Raw genomic sequence first — 19,408 nt, forward strand, 5'->3', positions numbered from 1 at the left:
CTTTCCATTCATTTTTTTCATGGCTTTGAAAACCTTTTTTGCTTTATGCATAACTCCGGTTCGTCGACACCAAGCTTCGTTGCTATTTCTTTCTAGGAATTAAATACTGTCTCTAAATCTTTAAAGTCTGTCCGCGAGTGATCGTACAGCTGCGGATATGTTTGTGCAGCTCAGCTATTCGACACTCCAGTGTATTGAGGCGATGTTGCTCTCCTTAATGACCTCTGCAGAACGAGGAACGAACCGAGAAATAAAATCTTGCCTCAAAGAAGGAGGAGTTTCAGACACACACACCGATTGTGTAATCGCCCCAAACCAATGGAATCTCAGAGGTGTTTAGGTGAACTCCCCCAGAAAGTTTGCTTTGGTGAGTCGTTTCGAACTGCTGAAACAGACTCAAAACGAACTTAAGACTTTACTTAAGTAAAAATGTACTTTGAATCTGTCTTTGTCAGGGACTCTTCAACATGGGGGGTGGTTAGGATGAGTCCAAGGGCCCAACCAAAGGGAGGGGCCCCATCAGATAGAGAGAAGGGCAAATTGAAATGTTGAAAATTAAATTCTGTTTGTCACACGTATAATGTTATCTAGGTGTCTAACACATTAAGTTTGAAATTGCAAAATGGCTTGTGTCAGTCTTGAAATTTATCAGTAATAATATGCTGAAAACCAAAGCAGTCTGTATTTATTTATTTTGCATTGTGTTCCATTGTTTTCAAGCAAAAGCATTTTCATAAATTTATGGAATTACATAATTTATGCTATCTAGCTGCAAATTTTATTTTTTAAAATGTAAAAACTTATTTTTGTAAATGGAAAGAAAAAGCTAATGTTAAATATATATAATACATATCTAAAATGAAAGTATATAATTATTTTGTAGTTAGGCCAGTGAAAATGTTGAGAAGTGAGTGAGTATTTTTATACATTTTTTTTCTGCAAAGCTTTTTATTTTATATCCACATTTTGGGGGGTTTGGGGTCAAATGTGGAAACCTGGACATGCTGTCCTGAGATTTATCCATAATCTAGTTTGACAGATTTTTTTAGAAAACATCCAGGTACACAGAGAATCAGATGTGTAAGTCTAACTCTTAACACACACACACACACACACACACACACACACACACACACACCATCTGTTGTCCAATTATTGAACGCAGATGCTCCTAGAGACATCACAATGTTTCACAGAACTCTCATCTTCTATCCACAGTGAATCACACTATTGTTTCTTTTCACTGTTTTGTGATGACAAGACAAACCGATACTGAGTAGCGGTCTGATATCTCTGCCAAGTCTTTAATATTTCAACAGCACTGCGTTGTGTTGAACGCTTCAGCGAGAGTCAGCACATTCCCTGATGCTGGCAATCCTCTCCTGTCGACCCATTAACTGAATCATCATTCATTAAACAGGTTTCTTAGAAATGTGGTTCGCTCGGCACATCTCCCATGATCTGTTCAATTAAGCGCATGTTGCCATGTTTGAAAAAGCACAGGTAGCTTACCTAATAAAACGTGTAGATCACAATCTGGTGGTTTTGTACTATTTCTATTTCCCCCAATTTCCAGATTACAGTCAACATGAAATGCTATTTGAAAGTTATATTACTTGATTTGTGACAGAAACAGCATATTCCAGAGCATCTTGAATCATTTCTATTATATATTGTTATGTGCACAATGACAGCAACCAGCATTTACAATAGTGCTAGCAATAATTTAGAACGGCTGCATTATTAGTCATGCACCAAATCAGATTTCAGGTTGACTTTAAAGGAGGGCCTGTGTAAACCATAGAGACCCACATTTTACTCTCTTGTCTTTTATCTGTCACACACAGGGTGGCAGAGTGTGTCGTGTGCTAAATATAGCCATACCCATGCCCTTCCCTCTCCCCATGTGTCTGGTCCATCTGCTCCAGCAGGCTGAGCGAGAAGAGAGTGAGTGTAGCAGTGCCACACCCTGATCACAGCACCACACACACCTCTACCCTCCTGTGACACTCGCCACTCAACACAAAATAAAGCCAAAGGACATGAGAGAGTGCTTTACAGTGCTTCTACCATGTTTAGATACGAAGCATCGAGTACCTGAAACCTCCAACATAAAATGCTGTTGGCAACCTATTTTACAGTAGGATATTCAGTGTGTAAAATGTTTAGAGAGGACTCGATTATACCCATCGAGACTTCACTTGATTATGAAAAGTCAGCGTATGATACTAAAACATATGGAGGTGGATGAACGAACGGGGTGAAAACTGAGAGGCGTTTCAGAGGCCTAGCATCCCTTGTGAAAAAGAAGTGCACTCAATTGTATTGAATGTGCACTTGTAGTACATTTTATAAAAGTATTTATATTGTAATTATGAAATTACATATAAAGATGTGCTTACGTCATACTTCAGGTAGTCAAAACATTCAGCTTATTGCATTTAATATACATATTATAATACTATAATACATTACGATTAAAATGCAACTGTGTGTTTGAAAACATTCCATAAAATGTATGCTACTTTTTCACAAGAGCTCAATCCTGATTATTTAAAGATAATTGTAGCAATAGTGTGGAATATGTTGTCATCATAACATGTTAATAAGTAGGGGACGAAATAGACTAACTTATGAATTAAAACTGTTACAAGACAAAAATATGAAAGCCACAACATGTTTGTTGTGTTTTATGTGTATAAGTGTGTGTATACTGGCTGTTTTACAACCTCTCTGAACGTCATCCGATCAGATTTTAGAGCACAAATGATCTGTTTCATAACCAGATTTTTTGATATTAAGAAACCATTATCTCTGGAACCAACACTAGCCATTGCAAATCTTAACATAATCTTCTACAACACATTCTCCTTTTATTTCAATTAATCCATTAATGAAAATAAGCTAAATCAGTAGAAATGCCAGATCTTCTTTGACAGTGATGAATGAGCCATATATAGTGAAAACTGTCCTCAACTTCCTGTCTTCAAAAGCCTTATAAGACACTCAGGGTGAGCAGGGAATGGATCTTACCCTTCAGGGGGTCCTGCTCCGCCCTCATGATGTCAATCAGGGAGCTCTCCAACGAGTGCATGTTCAAGCTGTCGTACATCCTGGACCGATCCTGAGGAAAAGAGAGTTGAGGAATGTGTCAATACAGTATGTGCAATACAGATGTAGTCTGTTTGGGAACTATGGGATTGCATGCAGCACGCTAATGCAGTCTGGAGCAAACGGGCACAGTTGAACGCATGGAATGGCATTTTTTCTCTGTACTGGTCACCGCTGGATCCCTGAATACTGAATGCCACTGGAATTTTGTTTGTGGAGATGTAACGAATGGAATTAACCATGCTGCTTTGTTAGGTTTAGTGTAATTTGGACTTAGCGTTCAGTCAAACTAGTCTCACCGCATGGCTGTTTTTAGGCAGAACGAAACCAACGCTTGTGTGGGAGATTTGTGAGCGTCGCTTGTTTTTGTTATTCAGTTGCAATACCAGAATATCCCTCTTCCCTTCTGTAGACGTTTAAAACAGCGTCCCATCTCCCAGTCACAACACCTGCCTAACAACATGCCACAGATATCTGTGTCATTACCGCAATGAGACCAAGCAGGAATGTGAACACAAACAGAGTTCTCCGCCACCCGCCGGCCCTGACAGACCTGTGTGTGTGTGTGCACAGCACCGGAAACACACGCTCACACAAACACACCACTGACACAAGACCAAGACCAAGACCATGAGCTTCAGGCTAAACACAGGAGACCCTCATTATGAAAACACGTCTGAAAAAGAATTTGACTTTCTATTGAATGTTCACTTGTAGTGCACTTACCAGTGTACTTATAATAAAAAAAAAGGCTGCTTAAGTGTATTCAGTGTAAGTGGACTTACTGTAATATGATATCAAATTAAACATTTTATGCATATTTTTATATACATTTTAAATATTTTAATAATCTAAAATTTAACAAGTGTTATACACTTATTTTGATGTGTTAACTAACATACTAACGCACATGTAAAGTCATTTTAACAAAAGTTTGTTGTTCAATATAACATTAAAAGATAATAAAATTAAATTCACTAAATAGCAAATACAAATAATACAATGACTCGGAAAACATTACATTCAGTTAACGCTTAAATATATTAAAGTATATTATTTCCATAATTACTACCTTTAAAAAGTATGTTAAATGGTACTTCCTGTGTTTTTAAAATATGTCATTTTTAGTAACCAAAATAACTATTTGACAAATACCTAAACAAATACAAATGTTATATCTTGCAGTGTACATTAGTCTAAATGTTTTAATTCTCCTTAAAAAACATGTAACAACCTATGTTTCTTCACAATATAATGTAACAAAGACCATGAATGTAACCAACTAGTAATAAATTATTAAAAGCCCTACAAACTGTCATCAAATCAAATCTTGAGCGATAAAACCAAGTCCTGTACCTCATTAGTTGACTGTTCTAGTTGACTATTGACTATTTTCACTCTAAAATATGCTACAATATGAAGTTAACTGAGTAAATAAATAGTTAAATTAATTAGCACAATAATATCGTGTATAGCGATCTCAGAGGCTGACGATAGGACTACATGACAATTGAGCATATCAGCCAACACTAGTGCACTTCAGCTGAGAAAATGGCATAACTTTGGGCATGGACATCGTATAAGAGTGCCTCCTAAGCAAACTAAAATATTTTCTGTCATACTACACCAACAATGTGTAGTATGAACATCAAAATGATAAAGATTTGATAAAAAAATGCAACAAAAACCTTTTATACACACTTAAAATGAAAAGGTTCTTTATTGCCATCAGTGGTTCCATTAAGAACATTCACCGAATATTTCCATTTCATAAAAGGGTCTAGTGTTCTTTCACATATGGCGCTTTTCCACTGCATGGTACGACTCGGCTCGGTACGGCTCAGTACGGCACGGCTCGGCTGGGCTCAGTTTGCGTTTCCACTGCAGTTTAGTACCGCGTTGGAGTGGGCGGGATTATTCACATGTCATTATTGTTGCGTCGCCTCTACTGCCACGACTTGTGAAAAAAGGTTTAATTCCGCTTCACCCCATCAAGCTTTCGCTGGATCGGCTATCAACGAGAGGAACGTCTGTACTTCCTCAACTGATAACGAAACAACCATTTTTAGGTTGTTAAAAAAGGTACACTCGTTCTTAAGTTGCATTCGATTCTTCGCTGGCTGAGCTGATTTCAATCTAGCAGTTCTTTTGTGTTTGTGTCGCCAGTTCAGTAACGCAGGAAGTGAAGATTCTCTCCGGCCAATCAGTGATCAGCAAAGTCTACACGTTATGTTTTGATGATAGTGTGGTTCACTTGGAACCTCAACTGAAGTGGTACTGTACCCAGTGGAAACCCAACAAAAGTGAACCGTACTGAACCGTACCGTGCCGTACCATGCAGTGGAAAAGCGCCATAAGAAAAAAACAAAACATTTTCTTAAGAACTGTTGACTGAATGGTTCTTTGAGGAACCAAACAATTGTTAATCTATTTGTAAGGCAAAATGCTAAAGTGCACTGGTCAATTTAACAGCACCACAACCTAACTAAATTAAAATAGGGGAACAAATGAATATGTGGCCATGATTTGATTAAAACAAGAGAACAAGTTACTATAATATGGCTATGAAATAATCAAGTCATGGGAGCAAATTCTTAATTCTATATAATGCGCAGGGCTACATTTAAATTTCTGCTGCAGATACACTGACTGACACATTAGTGTATATTTATGATGGATGTGGTTTGGAAAGCACACAGTGTTGACCACGTCACATGCAGCTGTTTTCAATTGGCCCTGTCACGGCCATCTGTCTCCCACAGGTAGAAAAGCTTTTAAAAAGCAAGAGCTTATATCATTGCAACATCCATTCCTATTCACAGGCCCTCACAGTGGAGCTTACAGACAGCGCAGGGCTGAAGAAGCTAAATATAGCTTTAGCAACATTGCCAGAAATAGTGTCTAGAAAAGCGCTTCAGTTCTCTTAAGCCGAGAACACAAGGCCTGAAGACGCATGATCTGAGAGTTTGGGTTTCTAGCTACCATTCAAAACCCAACTCGATATGTTTATGAAAAATGTTTATAATCACCTTTTTATAACCTTTTTTCCTATTCTCCTGTCTCCATTTAAAATAATTTGTCATGTCTTGTAGTTGAAAGCAGCTTATTTGAATCTGGTTCAAGACTGAGACCACATGTTCCTAAATGGTTTTGGACTCAGTCTCCATATTTCCATGGACTTGGGAGCATGTTCAACCCTGGTCTCAGTATTGATTCAAACTCATCTCGATCACAACTCTGTCACCGACATTCAAATTTCAACCTACGAAACATTTCTTGTGAAATCGAATGAATGAACTCTAACAACACTGTATCTCTATCCTTTCCTCCTTCCTCCATTTCTATCTGTCTTTCCAGAACATGACACATTTGATCTCTGGAACGCAGAGCAATCGCGGAGAAGGAAGGAGAGGACAGGAGGAGAGGCCGTGGAATGTGAGGAATTCCAAACAGCACCCTGTTTATGGAAATGAACAATACCGTAGATACTAGTAGAGTCAGATCTGTTTCCTGAGAGAGGAGGAAAGAAGAAAGTGATAAAGGCCAGAGAGCATGCATAGCAGGTTCCTAATTTCAGTTCTGTTAGGCTTGGCATTAAAGGAATTAGCTGTGACGTGCCAAACACTCATCTGGTCCGAAATAAAGTACAAATGAACAATGAATCCTGAGTCATTAGACCATACCAATATTACCAACCACAGCTCTTGACGACAGAGAGGCACTTTAAATATGTTAATACAACAGCACATATGACGATCTACAGCTATTAGCACAAGGGCCTGAATAAGATTAGCCGACAGTTGAGTGTAAGGATGGCTAAAATACCAGTATATGGTATTGTGTTGATACTAAAGTGCATTTGGGACACAATAGCCACGTTTCCACTGTCGAGCTTAAACTGGGCGTGCTAGTGCGTGCCAGGGCCAGTCATGTTTCCACTGTCACTTCCGGGGCTTGTTCGTGCCTCGTCGGGGCTTCCTCGGGGCCAACGGCCAGGGTTTTTTGGCCCGACGAAAACCTTGGGCCAAAGCGGGCCAGCTGGGGCTAGAGGAGTGGTTATGAACAAAGGTGGGGTTTCTCTGAGTCTGGAGAGCTCAGCGCTGCAGATCATTTCAGAGAGATAACAGCTTTAACACACTATTAAAGACTTTTTAAAATAAGTTGAGATCAAAACTCACTCTTAGTTAGCAGCGTGTGTTTGAAATAACTTGATCCGATGTGGATTATAATCACTAAACAAGGCAGAGATATTTATAAGCGATGTAAAAGACTATGCACGCTAAACATTAACGTTACCATAGTAAACATGGTAAATGCAACCACTAGGAGAAATCAGACGTCAGCTTCTTATTCCAACCTGTCCTCTAACCAATACGCTTGTATAGGTCGTTTGTCCAAATCCCTGAAATACGACCCATCAGAGCGTATACTACAATTGCGCCCCTATCGGCAAAAGTCGTTTTCATATTAATGTTTTGTACTCTTTTATTTGCCCTCTGGTTTGCGTTTCGTGTAGCTCAGTTAGTAGATTGTTGCGTTATACCTTGATATGTAATCATGCTATCATGGGTACGATCCCAGGGAACGGATGTGCACGAAAATGTATATGCTCAATAAATCATAATTTAGCATGATTTCTGTGAGGGTTAGGTTTAGGGGTGGGGTTAGGTGTGGTCATTCGAACGAATAAGCCACCTAGTAAAATATGTAGGAAATACTGTGAGATCGGTGTAAAAAGCCCACACATTGCATTTAAATATATGTGCGTTTTGATTGGTAATGACGTTATACGTCAATTCATGACGACAGACGCAACGCGATACTGTCATTATTTTTACGCCCACTAGAGGGCGCTTAACTTTAAAACGTAAATATAGGTCGTAATAAATGCTTGCACAAACGACCTATATGGTCGTTTTTTGTTGGAGGACAGGCTCTCTTATTCTCTATCACAATTGTGTAATTATTTAGTAACATATATTATCTGTTGTCTTGTCTCGAGAGTTTAGCTCCTCGTAGCATAGCCTACCATCAAAATATTATAAATTATTTTTGTTTTATAAAAATAGAGAGTCTGCGCTGCGGATCATTTCAGAAAGATAACAGTTATAACACCAGCATTAAACACTTTTTTAAATAAGTCAAGCTCAAAACTCACTTTCAGTCAGCAGCGTGTGATTGAAATAACTTGATCTGATGTGGATTATAATCACCATACAAGGCAGAAATATTTATAACCGATGCAAAAGTCTGTGCACGCTAAAAATTAACGTTACCATAGTAAACATGGTAAGTATGACCGCTTGAGAAAATCAGACGTCAGCTTCTTATTCTCTGTCACATTCACAATCGTGTAATTAAGTAACTTATATTATCTGTCATAGTTTCGTCTCGAGAGTTTAGCTCCACGTAGCCTATCATAAAAATATAATAATGTTTTATGTTCGGGAGCTTTTATAAAAACAGAGATATTATCATTCATTTCTAAATGTGATGTATATAGACTACTGTTGCTACAAATAAACAGAAACAGACTCGACTGAATAAGCAGGCTATTTTCAAAAACGTTAAAAATAAATAAATAAAATAGAAATACATTTATTTCTGTGTGATTAATTTTGAGTCCTGATAAGTTAAATCATTATGATCAATGTATCACTAATTCTATAGTAAAACATCAATGCTTTTGAATTTGAATATTTACCAAAGCATGCAAACAAACGGCCGCTTTTATCATGTTCCTGTGTGATCGCTCATGTTCCAGTGATTTATTTCTTATTAGTTTTCTGATAACTTCTCTTTGTTGGTGAAATGATGAGGTTGCATGACGTTGTTCTGAGAGGCGTGTAAAGGGCGTTTTTTAGTGTCGCGCAGCGGAGCTTCAGGCCCTGACTGTGGAAACCCTGCGCTATTCTGGCCTCGGTGCTACTGGCCAGAGGCTATTAGCCCCAGCCGGTCTGTTTTAAGCCTTGGTTTGCACTGGCCCAACAGTGGAAATGCGGCTTTTGACTGTTCAAACAGTTCAAACCGTTGTGTTAAATAATCAATTCAGAAGAACTTGCCACCATCACTCAAAAATGTTCACATACTGTAAGTGTGGTGATTTACATGTAAAAAACATTCCTGGATTATTTCCTGAGCTTTATTATATTTTACTTCGTGCATTAACATTTTTAAAAACTTAAACATATACAATCCTGTTCAAAATTTTGGAGTTGGGAATATAGTCTTTTTTTTTTTTAAAAAGAAGTGTCTTCCGCTCAACAAGGCTGCATTTATTTGATCAAAAACACAAGTATTTAAAAGTATTATTTACAATTTAAAATAGTTGTTTGCTATTTTAATAGATTTGAAAATGTAATTTAATCCTGTGATCAAATCTGAATTTTCAGCATCATTCCTCCAGTCTTCAGAGTCACATGATCTTGAGAAATCATCCTGAAATACTGATTTGCTGCTCAAGAAACATTTCTGATTCTAATTCTATCAACTTGCATCAAATATTGCTAATATATCGATTGAAGTTGATCGAATGAAAGTTCAAAAGAACAGCATTTATCTGAGATAGAAATATGTTGCACTATAAATGTCTTGTCACTTTTGATCAATTTAATGCACCCTTGCTGAACAGAAGTATTCTTTTATTTAAAAAATTTAAATTAAATAAAACTGCACCTACCCTAAACTTTTGAACGGTACTGTATATTTACATTTTTACATCTTTGTAAACACATTTCAGAGAAAATATTTACTTCCCAGTCCCAGTGCCAGGAGAAAATCAATAAACTGAAGTTGATGGCCATACGAGTATGAGATTCTGTGAGATTAATGTACATTTCATAGTCCCAGGTGGCACATCTAACAGCTAACAGGAAATTGCTAACAGATTGATTTTGCCAAAAAGCACACTGACACTAGACGGGCTAATTTCTCCAAGCCTAGACTAAACAAACAGCAACAATAGCAGTGCTCTACTGGATGGGCTTATCTTTGTCCAGAACTGAGTTCAGTCTGTGAGAATCCGCCCGAGACAAACGATAATGAAGGGAGAGGACAGGTTCCTTCAGGATGAAACCACCAAAACCCTTGATGACCTCATTGTGAGTCATAACTGTCTTCAGATCCTGTAGAAGGTTCTGAATGTACTATTGATCAACAGAGAGCTGAACCACCACACACAAGGCGTACCGGGCATACAAACACAAGACATCTGATGCAGATGCATTCTGCCCAGCAATTAAATTCAATCATGGGCCGCCCATCCCTGCTTGAGTACCTCAGTGCTCATCCCAGCACACATACATACCTGCAGTGGCAGCAGAGTGTTGCTGTTGTTGTCGGTACGGAACATGTTTTCTTCAATCCAGGATTTAGGTCCCAGAGAGCCGGCGGAGCGGGGAAACTTGGGCGGGGCGATGACATTACTGGAGAAGGGTTTCTTCATGGGAGAGATCTGGTTGACCGAGCCGGGCACACCCATGCTGCCCCCGCGCCGGTGGTCTCTGCCCCAGGACACCCCTCCAGAGGTCCAGCCGCTGCCCTGATGGCTGCCCCACGGCGACTGCTTCATCATGGGCTACAGACAGACAGAAAGTACAGTTAGATACAAAACACAAGCACTTGAATGCAAACACTATACTCAACGGTTCAATAAAATCTGACATGAATGAATAAACAAGATGTTCCCGGCTGATAAGCCTGTACACATGTGGTATTAGTAGTATTGGAGAAAGAGCATTTTATTGGACAAATTCATGCATACCTTGTTTTTGTTGTAATGAATGCACAATTGTAGTGTATTTCAAATCTTACAAGTATAAAAACTGTATGCGCAGATAACGGTCCTTCTCAAAAAATTAGCATATTGTGATAAAGTTCATTATTTTCCATAATGTAATGATAAAAATTAAACTTTCATATATTTTAGATTCATTGCACACCAACTGAAATATTTGAGGTCTTTTATTGTTTTAATACTGATGATTTTGGCATACAGCTCATGAAAACCAAAAATTCCTATCTCAAAAAATTAGCATATCATGAAAAGGTTCTCTAAACAAGCTATTAACCTAATCATCTGAATCAACTAATTAACTCTAAACACCTGCAAAAGATTCCTGAGGCTTTTAAAAACTCCCAGCCTGGTTCATTACTCAAAACCGCAATCATGGGTAAGACTGCTGTCCAGAAGGCCATCATTGACACCCTCAAGCGAGAGGGTAAGACACAGAAAGAAATTTCTGAACGAACAGGCTGTTCCCAGAGTGCTGTATCAAGGCACCTCAGTGGGAAGTCTGTGGGAAGGAAAAAGTGTGGAAAAAAACGCTGCACAACGAGAAGAGGTGACCGGACCCTGAGGAAGATTGTGGAGAAGGACCGATTCCAGACCTTGGGGGACCTGCGGAAGCAGTGGACTGAGTCTGGAGTAGAAACATCCAGAGCCACCGTGCACAGGCGTGTGCAGGAAATGGGCTACAGGTGCCGCATTCCCCAGGTCAAGCCACTTTGGGCTACAGAGAAGCAGCACTGCATGTCATTCGGAAATCAAGGTGCCAGAGTCTGGAGGAAGACTGGGGAGAAGGAAATGCCAAAATACCTGAAGTCCAGTGTCAAGTACCCACAGTCAGTGATGGTCTGGGGTGCCATGTCAGCTGCTGGTGTTGGTCCACTGTGTTTTATCAAGGGCAGGGTCAATGCAGCTAGCTATCAGGAGATTTTGGAGCACTTCATGCTTCCATCTGCTGAAAAGCTTTATGGAGATGAAGATTTCATTTTTCAGCACGACCTGGCACCTGCTCACAGTGCCAAAACCACTGGTAAATGGTTTACTGACCATGGTATTACTGTTCTCAATTGGCCTGTGGGATATTGTGAAGAGAAAGTTGAGAGACGCAAGACCCAACACTCTGGATGAGCTTAAGGCCGCTATCGAAGCATCCTGGGCCTCCATAACACCTCAGCAGTGCCACAGGCTGATTGCCTCCATGCCACGCCACATTGAAGCAGTCATTTCTGCAAAAGGATTCCCGACCAAGTATTGAGTGCATAACTGAACATAATTATTTGAAGGTTGACTTTTTTTGTATTAAAAACACTTTTCTTTTATTGGTCGGATGAAATATGCTAATTTTTTGAGACAGGCATTTTTGGTTTTCATGAGCTGTATGCCAAAATCATCAGTATTAAAACAATAAAAGACCTGAAATATTTCAGTTGGTGTGCAATGAATCAAAAATATATGAAAGTTTAATTTTTATCATTACATTATGGAAAATAATGAACTTTATCACAATATGCTAATTTTTTTAGAATGACCTGTAATATTAATGGCTACCTAAAGCGTTAGTTCACCCAAAAAGGAAAATTATGTCATTAATAACTCACCCTCATGTCGTTCCAAACCCGTGAGACCTCCGTTCATCTTCTGAACACAGTTTAAGATATTTTAGATTTAGTCCGAGAGCTCTCAGTCCCTCCATTGAAGCTGTGTGTACGGTCTACAGTCCATGTCCAGAAAGGTAAGAAAAACATCAACAAAGTAGTCCATGTGACATCAGAGGGTCAGTTAGAATTTGTTGAAGCATCGAAAATACATTTTGGTCCAAAATGAACAAACACTAAGACTTTATTCAGCATTGTCTTCTCTTCCAGGTCTGTTGTGAGCACGTTCACAACACTGCAGTGTAGCGATGTCCGGTTCGCGAATGAATCATTCGATTTAATCATTCGATTGAAAAAAAAGACGGTTCACCGGTTCTTTTGTGCTCGACGTAATGGCGTCATTGGCGATGATTGCCCTTGATTCAAGCCTTCGGTTTACCCGCGCTCATAACATTAGCTCAGAATCAGTTCAGAATCAATCACCAAAAGAATCAGTTCAGTTCAGACGCTCTGTGTGTCAGTCTGCTTCACGCTGAATCACACATGCGCAGTATCATCAGCTCCTCGGTTCTCGAATCGGACGCGTCTGACAAAAATGGTTCTTGACTCATGAATGAGTCAATCGTTCGTTCGTTATCTGGCTCGGCTCGGTGTTCATCTTCAGTTCTCTCTTCACAGCAGTTCAGTCAGTGTACTGTTTGAGTAAATGAATTACTCCGAGATATTGGTTTGTTTGAACTCAGAGGGAGTGTCAGCCACATTAAAAAAGTTAACAGCTTAAGTCATTTGAGGATTAATGCGTATTGGAGACGTGAACCGTTTAAAACAATTCAGTTCGATTTGGTGAACTGGTTCCAAAAGATCTGGTTACATCGAATGATTCGTTCACGAACCGGATATCACTACACTGCAGTGAATGCTTACAACAGACCCGAAAGAAAAGACAATGCTGAATAAAGTCGTAATTTTTTTTATTTTTGGACCAAAATGTATTTTCGACGCTTCAACAAATTCTAACTGACCCTCTGACGTCACATGGACTACTTTGATGATGTTTTTCTTACCTTTCTGGACATGGACAGTAGACCGTACACACAGCTTCAATGGAGGGACTGAGAGCTCCCGGACTAAATCTAAAATATCTTAAACTGTGTTCAGAAGATAAACAGAGGTCTCACGGGGTTTGGAACGACATGAGGGTTATTAATGAGTTATTAAAATATAAAGAGTTATTAATGACATAATTTTTGGGTGAACTAACCCTTTAAGCGTGCTTAAAGAGTTCACTTTCTAAAGAGTTTGCTTTCTTTTTTGTGCTCTCCAACTATGACGACTTCCACTGCTGAGAAACTCAAAAATATGAAAAAGGTCTATTGTAAATAACATGCATTTATGTGCTTGAAAACATTCCATTCACTTTGCACTTCTGTATAAAGCAATACAACTGTGGGTACAAGATGTTGTCATCAGTACTTTTGTTCTGTTCTCCAGAATGAGAGACTGCATAATTTTATTGCATATATCAATTTAACGTTCATTTCATCAACTATTAGGAGTTCACCAGAATACAGATGACCTCAACGCTAACAGAAACTAAAAGCTACAAATTCTATAACCTGTATGTGGGAATCTGAATCAGAGTAACTGGTGTAATCGCCCATATGCAAGTGTGTGTGTGTGTGTTTCTTACATGACCAGGCTTTGCCTTGCTGTACAAGTAAGAAGATTTAAAGCTTTGCATCTAACACTGCACATCTCGTGCACACAGTGGCATCAACACACGCTCTCTTTATTCCAGAACATAAGCCAAAAACACTCACAAATGCAGACAAGACAGTGACAAACAGACAAATACATTTTCATTATCAACATGTGTCGTCACCGCATTGTGTGCACATCTCTCCCCAAATAAGTGTCCCACCCATCTCCGTAATGTCTTTGTGTGTAATTGGGTAATGGCCATAGTGTGTGTGTGTGTGTGTGTGTGTGTGTAAGGGATAGTGAGAGATAATTGCCATTGATGGCGTCTAGACACTGGAAAGACTGTGTACTAAGCAGCAAGAAGTAAATCACACAGTAAACCTGCTGGTGGTTTGATGTAAAGTCTATATGGTGTAATGGTAGACATGCATCAACCAGTAGACTCATTGCTATACTGCTTATATTGTTTTAGATTAGTTAAACATAAGAAAGACAGAAGAAACAAAGCGCAGAAGGAGGTTTGGTGATAATCAACCGTATATTTAACTACTACAGTGACCACTAACTACAACTTTCTGGCGCCATTTTATTATTGAACTCAATGGCAGTGAAGGATATATCAACTCTGCCTTAAAAAGTCATTGCGGTAGATAGGATGTAGTTCAGGTATTTGTTTCAGATGTATCTTGTTATTTTTAATTATTTTTAAGTACCTTTATTTTATTTTATTAAGTATTTACATAATTTTAATACAAAAATAAGTAATTGTCTTGTGATGCACTGTTTAAACTTTAGTGGAATTTTTATGTTTCTCTTCTGCTCACCAAGGCTGAATTTACTTGATCAAATGTACAGCAAAAACAGTAATAATGTCAATATATATATATATATATAATCTTACCACAATGATAACATAGGCTACATTTCCGGGTGACATTAAAAGGACTCATAGTGTGATATAAGATCTCGGTCATGCCTCTCACACCTACATGCGCATGATTCTGTACTCCTGAATAAAGGGTGTCTCCAGCTTAGCCCTAATATCATGCTAACAGACATTCACTCTTAACAGCTGTTACACCAGCATGACTTCACATGTGCGAATATCACTGTGACATATAGGGCCACTCCTAAAATCATGTGACCGTCCCCCCTCCGCCTCTACCCCACCCCCACAAGACCAGACACTTCCATACTTCACTGGCACCGGACACCAAGATACTGCATCTACGGTGACGCAATATCATTCATAATGCATCAATAACATATCACTGTATGTGAGTTTTCTGTGGGAAACAGATGATAGACTGATTCACATCTGTACTTTATATTATTAAAATAATGCTGAAATGCAAAGGAATACTAACATTCACCAAAATGGCCACCATATAAGTGGAATGCTTGCGTAAACTGCAGGTTACAGTAATAACAGCTTTTTCTAAAACTGCTGCAATTTAGCAGGGTGTTGACATCGCTGGCCTCTAAGCTCTCAATAGGAAATTTCACTAAATGCCCTAGAGGTCAAGACATCCCTGGAATGTCACGTGAATCCCTTGAAAGATATTACCACGGCTCGTGCTTGATGTGCCCCTGTCCGCTTTCAGAAAGAATTGGAAAAACATACTACTATTTTCTGCATTATACAGTGTGCAAACCAGCTACATTTGCACAGAACTGTACAAAACCAGAGCAAGCTGTTCAGAATACTGTATCCCACAATGCACTGAACTTGATCTGACCTTGCATCTCCACTGTGACGTCTCTTTCTTGACTCACTATTTGATGGTACTACCACAAGTTATGACACAACATCAAATTGCATTAAAAAGCACAGAAATTATGTGATTATAACTGCCATTCACATTGCATCATGTATAGCTGTTGTCACAATATTCTTAGGCTCTTATGCTCACCAAAGCTGCATTTAATCAAAAATACAGTAAAATAACATAAGATATCATTAGAACTGTTTATTTTAATGTGACACTGGAGCACAAAACCCTTAAATACATTTTATTTTACTTTTTTTTATGCAAAAAATTATTAGGGTATTCAGTTCATGTTCCATGAAGAAATTTAGTACATTTCCTACTGTAAATATATCAAAATTTTATTTTTGATTAGGAATATGCATTGCTAAGGACTTCATTCGAACAACTTTAAAGGCGATTTTCTCAATATTTAGATTTTCTTTTTGCACCCTCAGATTCCAGATTTTTAAATAGTTTTATCTCGGTCAAATATTGTACCATCAAACCATGTATCAATGGAAAGCTAATTTTTTCAGCTTTCAGATGATGTATAAATCTCATACATACAATCTATAAATCTTTTGTTAAAAAAAAAAGACCTTTATGACTGTTTTTGTGGCCCGTGGTCACATATTTGAAACATACTAATACTAATTTTTAAATTATGTTTAGCAGTGCATCCTGCGTAGTACGCAGTAATGCTGGTTTGTGGTGACAGGCCACATTTGTATGCAACTCACAGACGTCACAATGGCTTCATTGAGCGCTGCATTATGACGCAACAGAAGCCGTTTCAAGGCCGCGATTGCGTCACAATGACAGCCGCCTTCATCTTTAGTGTTCTACAAAGGCCTTTAATAAGCATGTAGTTACTTTCTCAATAAACGCCTTGTGTGTTTTGTTTGTTTAAATGGGTGCTCTCACCTGGTGGTGGTTGTAGTTGTTCCTCTGGTGCAGAAAGGCGCCCTGCTGCGGGCTAACCGGGGACCGGCGGCTCTGCGGCGGCGCGTTGATCTGCGGGGAGAATGGGTTGCTGAAGCCCTGCACCGGGCACGGGTTCGCCGAGAAGCTCTGGAAGAAGCCCGGGTTGATAGAGGAGGGGATGCCGGGGTAGAAGTTGTCAGGCTCGGTGGTGGGGATCTGGTTTATTGCGTTAGCGGCATTGGAGACGGGCGGAGGCGGGGAGCTCGTCTGCACAGACCACGGCGTCCCGAAAGCGGGCAGGGAGGGGGAAACCGAGCCGCCACCGCCGCCGGGGCTCTGCATCTCCGGGAACGCGGCCGCCGCGAGCATGTTATTGCCGCCAGTGCCGTTGTTGATGTGGTGCGCGCTGGGGGACTCCATCTGGGACTTCACCTTGGACGATGGCGCATCAGTGTCCAGGCCCGTGGAGGAGGAGGAAGAGGAGGAGGAGTACGGCTGCTGCGGCGGCGGCGGCTCAGTCTGCTGATGTGTGTTCCGGTCGCGCTGAAGGTCACCGGCTGTCTGTGCTTGACCTACAGCGGAGAAGCGGCTCGGGTCGCTGTCGGCGGCGCTGGTCTGCTCGCTGTTGGACTGAGAAGCTGTCAGACCCGCAGGCTCATCCTGCATGTTGCGCTGATGTGACGGGAAGAGAGGGGACACCAGGGGCGAGCTGCTGGGGCGCACCGGAGACGCGCTGGGATAGGGTGTGAATGCGCCTCCGCCGAACCGTGTGGAGCTGCTGCTGATGTTCGCTGTCTGCAACAAACCGAACCCGTAATCACCCATTTAACTGCGTCAAAACAGCGCAGCTCTCCTATTCCCAGGCCAGCTCAAGAACAATAAGAGAGGCACTGTGTCCTGTAACTTCCTACAGCCTGTTTGGAGCGAGAGAGGAGGAGTTTCGGTCGCCTTTTTACGCACTGTAAATAGTGTTCGCCGATTTAATTGTCTGCGGCTTATTTTAGCCGTTCTAGCCGTCCGACCGACCGCGCATCCCCCTCCTCGCGTTACCGGCGGATCTGATCTGCTGCTGCGGCAGAGGATTAAAACTCCTGCATGCGCGTCACCGCCGCGTCATAACGCCCGCCTCCCTCACAGCCGCAGAGAGAGCCGCAATGTGCGAGTCGCTCATTCATTATTCAGGAGGTGCAGCAGAGCAGAGCATGTCGGACTCGGAAATATGGCAGCTGCTCGTTCAAATGCTTGTTCGGGTGTCTTCCAGCCTTTTCACCTTTAGCCTCTTTAATCTGCCGAGGTTATACTATGTCTGAAATAAACCCCAAATAAACGGCGTAGGCTACTGTGCTTGGGAACCAGACGGAATTATGAGCATTCACATATCATATTACACGACAGATCTTCGGTGCCTGATTAGACATTTTAATTATGTTAGCACATGGCAGTGTAGCATATAAGTGTAGTATAGTCCCATAGTATGCAGTGTGTTCCGCAGTACACAATGTACTATATTATACTGTTTATAAGTATTTAGTAGTCTTTATTTTATAGTACGTATAGTAAATAGTGTTTTCTATTAATGTACTATGTAGTATACAGTATAGATTGTACTGTAGCATAGTACATAGTAAGTACTGTAGTATATTCTATGTAGTGTATTATATAGTCTGCAGTCGTTTATCATTGTGAAGTGTATATTTAATTGTGTTGTGAACACTATATAGTGCAGTTATTTATATTTAACGTAATATACGGTCTAGATTATACCATAGTATTCAGTAAACAGTAAGTAGTGTAGTATATTCTATGTAGTGCACTATATAGTATACACTATTTAATGTTTTTGTAGTATATACTTAGTGTAGTATATTATAAATAATGTACTATACAGTTTAATTTATACAATAGTATCAGTACACAGTAAGTGGTATACATACATTAAGTATAGATACTATGTACTTAACAGTGTAGTATATGTGTATAATTTACTAAAAAAATCTACACTGTACTGTAGTAGTCACTACATAAAGTAGTAAATAGTATAGTGAAGTGACGTGACCCATACTCAGAATTTGTGCTCTGCATTTAACCCATCCAAAGTGCACACGCACAGCACTGAACACACACACACACATACACACACTGTGAACACACACCCGGAGCAGTGAATATAGTACTGTATATTCAGTGTAGTACACTATTTAGTATGCAATTGTTTATTATTATTGTGTAGTATTGCATACTATGTTGTGTAGTATAGGACACTGTGTTACACGACAGACCTTCAGTGCCTGATAAAACATTTGGATAATGTTAGCGCATGGCAATGGAGCATATAAGTGTAGTACAGTACATAGTATGCAGGATATTCTATACAATGTACTATATTATACTGTTTAAAAGAATTAAGTAGTCTTTATTGTATAGTATGTTTAGTATAGTGTAGCATATTCTGCAGTATATAATGTAATATGTAGTATACAGTCTAGATTACACTGTAGCATTCAGTACATAGTAATTACTGTAGAATTATATATTTTGTG

General features: G+C 39.7%; 1 protein-coding gene across 4 annotated transcripts in view; it reads right to left on the minus strand.

Moving 5' to 3' along the window:
- The window catches only part of cpeb2 (cytoplasmic polyadenylation element binding protein 2), a 29,900-nt gene extending 11,798 nt beyond the window's left edge, over positions 1-18,102 (minus strand). For 3 of the 4 annotated variants that reach the window (XM_059527216.1, XM_059527215.1, XM_059527214.1), the window contains exons 1-3: positions 16,869-18,102; positions 10,418-10,687; positions 3,034-3,124 (exon numbers count right to left, since the gene is read on the minus strand). In XM_059527216.1, coding sequence (XP_059383199.1) covers positions 3,034-3,124; positions 10,418-10,687; positions 16,869-17,693 — 1,186 coding nt within the window. In that variant the 5' untranslated portion in view covers positions 17,694-18,102. The remainder of the gene's footprint in view (positions 1-3,033; positions 3,125-10,417; positions 10,688-16,868) is intronic. The other variant, XM_059527217.1, reaches the window with a different exon arrangement.
- Positions 18,103-19,408: the final 1,306 nt, after the last annotated feature.

Source organism: Carassius carassius, chromosome 37, assembly GCF_963082965.1.
Source record: "Carassius carassius chromosome 37, fCarCar2.1, whole genome shotgun sequence".
Taxonomy (NCBI): domain Eukaryota; kingdom Metazoa; phylum Chordata; class Actinopteri; order Cypriniformes; family Cyprinidae; genus Carassius; species Carassius carassius.